At 57.0% G+C, this 9,747-nt stretch overlaps 1 protein-coding gene across 1 annotated transcript; it reads right to left on the bottom strand.

Moving 5' to 3' along the window:
* Nucleotides 1-8,048: 8,048 nt before the first annotated feature.
* On the bottom strand, nt 8,049-9,024 carry NEUROG3 (neurogenin 3). The gene has a single exon (XM_041717221.2). It carries the CDS (start codon nt 8,882-8,884, stop codon nt 8,342-8,344), a length of 543 nt encoding a protein of 180 aa, XP_041573155.2. The 5' UTR covers nt 8,885-9,024; the 3' UTR covers nt 8,049-8,341.
* Between the last annotated feature and the right edge of the window lie 723 nt (nt 9,025-9,747).

The raw sequence follows: 9,747 nt of genomic DNA, 5'->3' as shown, positions 1-9,747 counted from the left end.
GCAAGAGCTGGGAAACCAGGGCTCCCCAGGGCTCCCCCACCCTCTGCTCCAGGGAACCTGATGCATTCATTCTTAACACCATTGAGGCACGTGAAAAATGACAGTCTGGGGGAAAGAGGACTGTGAGCAGCATCTCTGTGGCCCTGTGAACTGTGTGGAGCTGTCTGCAAAGTAGAGCCCATTGCACTGCTCCAAAATGTAAGCCATCCCCTGAGTTTTCCTGGATTTGGTCAAATAAAGATAGGGAAGGAAAAAAAAATAAATAAAAACAAGCCACACCTTTCCTCAACCTGGTTCCCAGGCAATAAAAATATCTTGGAGCAGGAGTCCTGGCGTCTCAGCTTGGCCAGTGACACAATCATGCTGTGAGCCAAGGCAGCAGGGAGCTCACCTACATCACTTGGCTTTGCTCATCTATAAGGGGGATTTTGAGGATCCCAGTTCCCAGGCAGCATCAGCAGAAATCATTTGAGTAAGGAAATTAATGGTCTTCCCTTCCCAGTGCTCCCACTGACCCCTTCTCCTCCACATCCATCGCCTGCTTCAAGCACTGGTGAACCCCTGTAAAATCCCAAATCTCTCTTGGGGACCATACACCCAGGGGTACATTTTTCCAAGTGTCTCTCCCAATATATATGTCAGCAGCAGAGAGGCGAGGAGAGCAAGAAAGAAAACCATTTTGTGAGTATTTGTCTGTTTGCAGATCATTAATTCTCCCTGGGGAGCCCCAGAGCTCTTTCATCTGCTTTTTGCTAAGTTTAGGTCACAGAGGTTTTCGGGTGCAAGTGTGGTTCAGGGAAAGGCAAAGGCGCTCTGGGCTTTAGCAGATCACTGAGGAGGAATTTGGGCAGGCAACAGGAAAGCTCTTTCCCCGCCTGGGAGGCATCCAGTCAGGACAGAAACAATCCTGGCTGCTGGAGGCTTTTATAAAAGTAAGAATAGATGTTTACCCGCAGGAAAGCAAGGAACGGAAAAAGTTATCAACGCCATTGTTTGCCACAAATAATTTCACCTCCTATAGTCATACAGTGCGTTGGAAAAAAAAGCCCTGCTCTTTCTTATTTAGCATCTCATACCGGGAAAATCTAAAAAATAGGAAAGCTAAAACTTAAGGCATTACCTTCTCCTGATTGCAGAGGGGTTTGGGGGTGAGTGAGCGAGCTCGGGCAATGTCAGAGCACCAGGGGACCGAAAACCTCCCCAAAAAACTGCTCTTCAGGCAGAAATGGTGCTCTGTCCGTCTCTGAGGCATGCTGCCCCGTCGGAGCCATAGCTCCCTCCTTTTCCAGCGGACCTTGTGGAAGTCTCCTTGCTCTCCTGCCATGACCCAGGACCGACGGCTCCCTGACAAAGTCACCGTGCCCAAACCCGCCTGGCCCGGGTCCGGCCAAGGCCAAGGGCGCAGGATCCCAGCACCACCTCCCGGCAAGGCACCGCCATGCACAGCCCGCAAATCCCCCGCAAATCCCGTCAGAACCGCCCGCAGAGAGAACCTGGGGCTGCCCAGACCCCATTTCTCGCGGTCCCCAAGTATGAGCATCCCCCCTGTGCCTGGCACCGGGTGGCTGCGGGCGCAGGAGCCCCGGGTGCATCCCCAGCTGCCCGCTGTGGGGTGAATAGCGGCGCGGCTCGCCCGAGAGGGGACCGAATTTAATTTGAGATGAATGGGCACCTCCCTGCAGCCCGTGACATTTTCATTGCGGGCTAACAAGGGGAGAAAAATCCAATTAGGTGACAAAGAGGGACCCTAATCGGCCGTGCAGCCCGGCGTGGGGCAGCGGGGCCAGCACAGCATCCCACAAGCGAGCAGGGACAGACCATGGGAAAACAAGAAAACGCTCCAAAAGATTCCTCCTGTGATAGTGCAGAGGCCATACTGCACTATAAATCCATAAAAATGGATTTATAGCGTTGCTATTTGCACCCCACCAGGGTCAGTCTCCCAGGTCACTGAGATAAAGTGCCCCAAAGTGAGCTGGGCAAGGCAGGGACATCTCCCACCTACAGATTCCAAGGGCAGGGGTAAGTAACCTGCAGCCAGAAGCATGCTGCTCCTCAAAGAAAATATTAATAAAGTTTGGCAGGCTCCTCCCGTGGCACCAAGCATTCAACAAAACCAAGTTCCAGGAGCAGGTGAGAATGAGCCACATCAGGGTTTATTAGCACTGCAGCTTTTTCAGACCACAAAAAGCTTTGGATAACCTGGGTTGGATAACCTGGGTTGCAGGTTTTCCAGCAACAGGTGCCTTTTGCACTGTCTGAATGATGCAGCCAGCAGTGCCATTTATCTCCGAGCTCTGGTGCCTCAGGAGGGGAGGACTGATGGTGGGACCCCCACATATGCAAACCCCTCCCCTGCCAAAACGTGGGGATGCTGGGGCAGCACAGGATGCAGCGAGGGCATAGCAGAGCACTGGGAAAGGCAAGGGGGCACACACATAAATAACAGCTGGGGTTTGGAGGAAGGGTGATAAATGGGAACGCTGCGATCCCTCGGGAATTATTAACGGTGGGGGAGGCTGAAACCTTGGCTTTGCCCCAGGAGCTGGGCTGTGTGGAGAAAGCCGATGGGTGGGAGCGGGCAGGGGAACAGATGGCTGGGGGAGGCCCGGGGTCCAGCCGGGAGCAGGGGCTCTCCACCAGCACAGCCAAGGAGCTGTGGTGAGGCACAGCAGCTGTGTCTGCCCCGGGACACAGCTGGGCTCTGTCAGGGGAAAGACCCCCTGTGCCCTCCGTTCCCTGGAGCCCCTCAGGTGGCTCCAGCCACAGCTCCAGGTGGCCACCGCTGAGTATTGACCCAGCGCTATCTCAGCTCCCACCTTATCAGGGCAAAGGCAGCTCTGGGCACCAGCACCTGCCCCATTAATCTTCCCCCTGTCCCGCAGGCCTGAGGTCTGGGTGCCTGAAACAGGCCAGGGAGGGAGCAGCAGGGCTTGGGGCCTGCTGCCCAGCACCTGGGGATGATGGATTGGTACCTGGGAGATGACAGGGAGAGGTTTCTCTTTTCCCCTTCAGCTCATGTTTTTGCCCCTGTCCTGCAGAGGGGACCCCCCTTTATGGTGGCAACATTTTCCACTGAAATTTGTGTACTGTGAACTGGGGATGTGGTGCCTTTAGGAGAGGAAATGAGCTCCACTTGTGAGCATGGGGTGGGAAGGAGGGGAGAGAGAATTTCCCTGCAGTTTTGATCTGAAATAACTAGCTGAACCTGGGCAAGCAGCCCACATTTCATCCACAGCCTTTAGGCTGAAGGTGGAGATGTGATTCCCCATGCCAGGGCCAGCTCCAGGCAGAGCTGCACAAAATTCAGGCAAAATCACATCTGAGGCCCCAGGAAAATGAGGTAAAGCCTCACAGCTCTGGCTGAAACGAAAACAAAAGGCAGCTATTCTTCATGGCTGCAGCTGCACAGCCCCTGGCTTCAAGGGTTAAATACAGTCAGAAATATCAGTGGGGACCATTAAGCACAGGACTTGTTTGTCCTTCCCACAGAAGGGAGAGAAGCCCCATGCTCTGACCAGACAGAATCCCCAGTGATGAAGGGGCAGCTGAGGAGATTCCAAATGTCTCATCCCCAGCAAACACCACTGAGGGGGTGTAGAGAGCTCAGAGGGGCAGGAAGCTCCTAGTGGGAAAACTCACACTCCTGCTTGTCCCAGCATGGTTTTTCTAGGGACATTCCAGGTAAGAGAATAACAAGGGAGGCAGAGTGACCCAAACAAAGGCAACACTGAGCTTTTGCCATAAAACCCACCAAAGGACACTATGTGTCCAGGGATGGAGAAAGATGCTGGGGGTGTTATCACACACCTCCTGCAATGGGAAGGAAGAGCATCACTAAATGGTCTAAGCTGAGAAGAGTCCAACTAGCCAGCCAAGGGCTTGGATTCACAAGGACATTGCACCGGCCCAGAGATTAGTCAGCACAGTCTAGCCTGGTTCAAAATGTGGGTGTGCATTGGTCTGTCCTTTCCACGTGCACTGTGAAGCCCACAGCTCCCCAAGGGCAGTGCAGAGCAGTCCTGCTGGAAAGCAGTGCTGCCACATCAGCCCAGCCTCTGAGCAGAGCCGAGGCTCTGTGCACTGTGGCACAGAAGTTGCTCCTCAAGAAGCTTTTGGCCTCTCCTTAAAAGCCCCTTAAACCCTCAGGTTATGTTTCCCTTGACACAGAAAGGCCCAATTCATTTGGTGAGGGTGCCACATGAAGCCCAGGCGAGGTTTAAAGCTGCTTAGGGGTGCTGGCACCCAGTACCACACCCCCTCCTGCACTCCCCATCCATGCTGTGCAGAGAGGATGGAGTTTCCCCCTTCCTTACACAAACTTGGGATCTCCTTTCAGCCATTGCTCTTTTTTTTATTTTCTTTTTTTTTTTTTTTTTTTTTTTTGTATTGATTTTAAAAGGGGGCACTGCAGCTTTAAAGAGCTTCCCAGACTTGCCTTTGTGACCGGAGGAGAGGGTGGGGTGGTGGCGGAGGTGGGGACCCAGAAGAATGAAATAAAGAGAAGTACAACAAAAAGAAGTTAAAAGTGTGAGTGACAAGTTTTCGGCAACAGGCTTCAGCCCCTGTGGGGTCGTTTGGGCGAAGAATGGCTACAAATGAACAAATGAGCTGGATTTTCATGCTTGGTGGACGGTGAATGAATAAGCATCTTTTAAAACCCTATCAGGAACTCTTTGGATTGTCATTATAGCCGGGAGGAGAGGGGGGGGAAGGCAGACTTTTGAAGGCTGATGATGTGAAAGAATCCCGATTCTTCGCCTTTTCTCTGCCGGCAAGCCCGGCTACAGCGAACCGTGCGGGCAGCGCAGCCCCAGCCGAGCATCCTGCCCCAGGAGCACTTCTGGGGGACACTGGTGTGCCCCCTGCGTCCCCAGTGTGAGAGGGCAGCAAGCAACTCACTCAGAGCCTTGCTTAGAGCACAGAGTGGAGGCTGAGGTCAAAGGAATTGCCCTGGGATTATGGGAATCACCTTCATTTTCTTGCCATCCTTCAGCCACGAGGGAGCCCACCAGGAGCAAGGAGGAGGGGGATGAGTCTGTTGCTGAGGAAAGGACCTGGGTGTTTCCCCTTGCCTGGCCCTGACAATGAGCCTGGCCTCTCTGAACCATGTAAATAATTTACAGCCTCTGTTTTCAGCTGTTTGTTATCCTTAACCCCCCCCCATTTTAACCTTGACTAGAGCAGAGCGTTGGTGAGACAGTTGTAGGAGACTCCACAGCCAGGGTTTGCTTGAATACCTGTAAAGCCACAGAAGAAGAGAGGGAAGATTCAGAGCGAGACAGGAATAAAATCTCCTTATTTCTGTAATAAATAATAATATCACATATTCAAAAAATCGTAGAACTGTGGAATTGTTAAGGTTGGAAAAGACCTTTAAAATCATCACGTCTAACTGATGTTTAGACTGTCTTGTCTAAACAGAAGGAGAATGTTGAGGGCCTGAAAACACCATTCTTCCCTGGCTGCAAAAATAAAAGTTGAGTTCACCTAGCGTGGGATTTCAGCAAGCAAACGTGGCAGGGCCCGGGTTAAGTTGGTTTTCATCCTGTCGCCTGCAAGTATGTGAGGGCACAAGCCTGAGCCTCTGAAACAGCCCCGGTCCCAGCAGCCACCTGTTTCTCCCACATCAAAAAGTCCGGAGGCCATTGCAGCAGCCGTGGTCATAAAAGCTGGGCACTGGCACTGGGACAGCCCCGTCAAGAGAAATGAGACCATCATGCACTAAACATAGAGAAAAGATAAATGGAAAAGGAGTCTTTCAGTCTTCATTATCAAGTTTCCATGGGTTTGCTAAAACCATAGCAACCAGTTCAAGCAATGATTAACCTAATAATGTGGAGGCAAAGAAAAAAAAAATGCATTCAAGCCCCTAAAGAAGTCACTAGTTCTCTAGAGGTAGTAAATCTGCACACACCCCACACCCCCACCCCCCTTCCATCCACCCCCAACCTACAGCCCCATGGCTGGAAGACCAGAAGCATCCTAAGTCTCCAGGAAAAAGAATCAGCAATGCAGTAAAACCCACTCTAGTGACCCCTTTCTGAAAATACTGCAGTACAGACATCTTTGTGAACTTTTGTAATACCTGCTCTTCTGGACTGTCCTGCTCTTCTTGCTCCCTTTCTTGCCTCTGTCCACCCTGAGTTCTCTTTTGCCATTTTTTGCAAAAATACGACTTTTGCCGATAAGTAAGGGTGTCGTGATCCTTCTCAGTCTCACGGTACATGCAGATAGTGAAGGCAACATGACACCTCCTGCAGGGAGATATCGGAGTGGAGCTGCACTAGCAGGGAAAACATTAAATGATTTTATCACCCAAATAATGACGGTGTTTCGCCTGTGGCCACACACAGAGGCCTTGGAGCACTTTGCAGACAGTTAGAGTAGGAAAACAATACACAATTCAGCCAGAAAGCGGGGGAAGGGGCAGGGATACTATTAGGTCTTTCATTCTGCCTATCTGATCTACGACACAGATAGATCACGTTCAGGACTATAAGAATACACGCAGGGATAGGCCCCCACGGCCTTTTCCGAGTCCTCAGCCTTGCCCCACGGCCTGTGTTTCTCCAGCAATGCGGGTGTTTCTTCTCAAAGCAGTAAACAGGCAAAGGAGGGGGGCTCTGCATAGATGGACGGGTCCCAGGAGGCAGCAGAAAGTGCAGATCTCCAAAAAAGATCAAGGAGAAAGTGAGATCTGCTCACCTCAACACTGGCACCATGGTGCCCTTGCTCCCTTCTCCCTGCGTGGGACACCTGCAGCTCCTCTCCGTGGGACACTTTGTTGAACGAGGCTGGATCAAGTGCATGAGTCGCTGCTTCTACAAAACCCACCCAGCCCCGTGTGTTTTCTGGTCTCAGTGTCTGGTTAGCACCAGGGCCGTGCCGACCTCTCCTGGGCGATGTCCCCCACAGCCCACCTGAACGGACAGCACCGAGCAGCTCCCGGGAGAGACACATCGGGGAGGGCTCAGCATCACCCCGGCTGGGCTCGGGCAGAGCCCGGGGGCTGAGCCCCATCGAGGGGACAACGCGCCGTGTCCCGGCCGCCTTCAGCACCATGGCCAGAGCCGCGGCACCGGCTCCGCGTCCCAGCTGGGGCTGCCCCACTCCAGCCCACCCCACGCCCCCCGGGCAGGGGGCAGCACGCAGGAAGGGGATGGGGGAAAGGAAGGGGGTCCCCATGGTGGCCGCCGAGCGGCGAGGGGAGGACCCCGGGCTGCCGCAGCCGCTCAGGTCCCACCTTCGCCTCTTCCCTTGCGGTGCGGGAATGGGAGGTTGTTGCGTGGTGGGGGGAGAGTTGTTTGTGCGTGCAGCTTTGTTTCCAATAACCAAATTTCTTTTGTTCAACAAATTGCCTCAATAGCGTCTCTTTGCCGCGGGCAAACGGGCTCAGCTGAGAACAATTAGCATCACAATAAGCTTTTGGCCTCGCGGGCCGCTTTGTCTGGCGGCGACCGCCCCGCCGGGGCAGCGCGGAGCGGGGAGGCGGCCTGGCCGTAAATCTACCAGCTACAAATTGAGTCCCGGCAGGAGAGAGCCTGACGGAATTCCTGCGGGTTCTCTTCTCACCGTGGCAGAGAGGGAGCGTCTTTCCCATCTCCTGCGCTCCCCCCGGCCCCGCTCAGCGCTTCACGTTCCGGCTGCTGCCCCCGGGCCCGGCCTGGCTAAACTCACCCCCGGGGAGCACAGGGTCGGCCTGAGAGCTGCTGGAGCGCTGTGTCCTTATAACAGCCCCGCAGCCGGACACACCTCACCTGCAGACGGTGGGACGGGAACGGCCGCAGGTCTGCGGGAAAAGCACCTGCAGAGAGAGGCCGGGTTTAAATCCGAGCGTGGGACCCCTCTGTGCCGCTCTCCATCGCCGCTCCTCCCCCGCGAGGGAGCGACCCCGCGGCGGCCACACCGCCCGGAGCCCCGAGGAAGCCCCCGCGGGACCGGCGCTGCCCTCCCCGGAGAGCCCTCGGTGATAAAAACACGGCGTCGCACAGGTCTGGCCGCGACACGCTTTATTTTCCCTCTTCTTTTTCTTCAGAAAACCCAAAATACAGCTGCGGGTACAGACAGCTGGACCACCGCTGCTAAAAATACTCTTATATACAAAATACATCTTTGTTACGAAATATAATCAATAAATACCGATAGCGACAAATTAATATAATTTACCGTTAACGAGTACAAAACCGTGATTTGTTTCTGTCCGCCCGCTCCCGCTGCGCTTTCCAGCCGAGCGGATCGGGACGGGGGGAGCGGGGCTCCCGGTGCGCAGCGCGGGGCGGCCCCGCTCCGCCCCGCCGGCTCTTTGAAGGCCACCACGGGGGGACAGGGGACACCGGGCTCAGAGGAAGGCGTGGAAGGCGGCGGGGCCGCGGCGCAGGGCGGCGGGCGGCGGGGCCGCGGGGCAGGGCGAGTCCCAGGGCCCGGGGGAGGCGGCGGCGGGGGGCGGCGGCGGCGCGGGGGGCTCGGGCAGGTTCTGCTCGGCCAGGCGGAGACTCTGTGTGAGCGCCCAAATGTAATTGTGGGCGAAGCGGAGCGTCTCGATCTTGGTGAGCTTGGCGTCGTCGGGGAAGGTGGGCAGGACGCTGCGGAGAGCATCCAGGGCGGAGTTGAGGTGGTGCATGCGGTTTCTCTCCCGGTCGTTGGCTTTCATGCGCCGGCTCCTCTTCTGCTTGCTGAGCAAGCTCTCGTTCCGCGCCTTGCCGCGGCCCCGCCGCGCCTTCCCCTTCCTGCGGGCCGCCGTGTCCCGCGGGGCCAGGGCGCTGCGGGCCGGGGAGGCGCCCCTGCTGCCCGCGGGACCCCCGCCGGCCGCCGAGGAGGGGTCCTCGGCACCACCGAAATACGGCTGCCCTTCGTCCGGCGAGCGGTCGCTCTGCGGGGCCATCCTGAGAAGCCAATCCCGCTCGGCCGGCCCGGGAGAGCCCCGTCCCCCGCGGCTGTGTGTGCTGAGCCCGGCCGAGGCTGCGGGGCAGAAGAGCGGCTCTGGCTGCGCTCTCCGCGGTCCCTCGAGTGCGGGCAGGGGAGGTTGTGCCGCCGGCACACGACTGCCGTTAAGCCCCTATATATAGGGCCGGCAGACAATGGGGATTTCCCGGCCGGGCGGCGTGTGCGCCCCCCCGCCCGCACCCACCCCTTGGCACGCTTTTATCTTATCAGTCCGACGGGAGCGTGCCGGCTCCGGCACCGCCCGCTGCCTCGACCACACCACGCGAGACCTCTCTGGCTTCCACGCCGCGTCGTGCCGGGACCCCCCGGCCCTGCACGCAGCCGTCCCCGGGACGGGACCCCCGAGCAGAGCCCGCAGTGGGGGCTGCACCACGGCCGGGGCGGCCGCACTCTCCGGGGTGCAGTGGGGGTCGGGGCGGAGCACAGGGTGACAGAGGGCTCCCCAGCACTAGGCTTCGTAACCGGGGAAGCTCCGGCCCCGCGGAGTGGCCGGGGACGCACCCGGTGCCAGACATCAGGGTCCAGCTAGCGCCATTCCTGCTCCGCTCCCCTCGGCACAACCACAACCCCTTCCCGCTGCTCCAACATCCCGGGGCACTCCCGGAACATCCCCTCCGATATTCCAGCCCCCTCCCGTCACTCTTCTCCTCGCCCCTGCAGCGCCGCGAACATCCCCGCGCCCCCCGCGCATCGAGCGGCGGAGCTGTGAGCGCTGCGCCGGAGGGGACCGAACGCCGTTCTCAGCCCCCACTGGCGTCGTGACTTTGCTCCCACGAGGGAAACAGAGGCTGGACCCCGCGG

This window comes from Taeniopygia guttata, chromosome 6 (assembly GCF_048771995.1).
Source record: "Taeniopygia guttata chromosome 6, bTaeGut7.mat, whole genome shotgun sequence".
NCBI classification, from domain to species: Eukaryota; Metazoa; Chordata; class Aves; order Passeriformes; family Estrildidae; genus Taeniopygia; species Taeniopygia guttata.
This window is presented reverse-complemented; position numbering and strand designations above follow the sequence as displayed.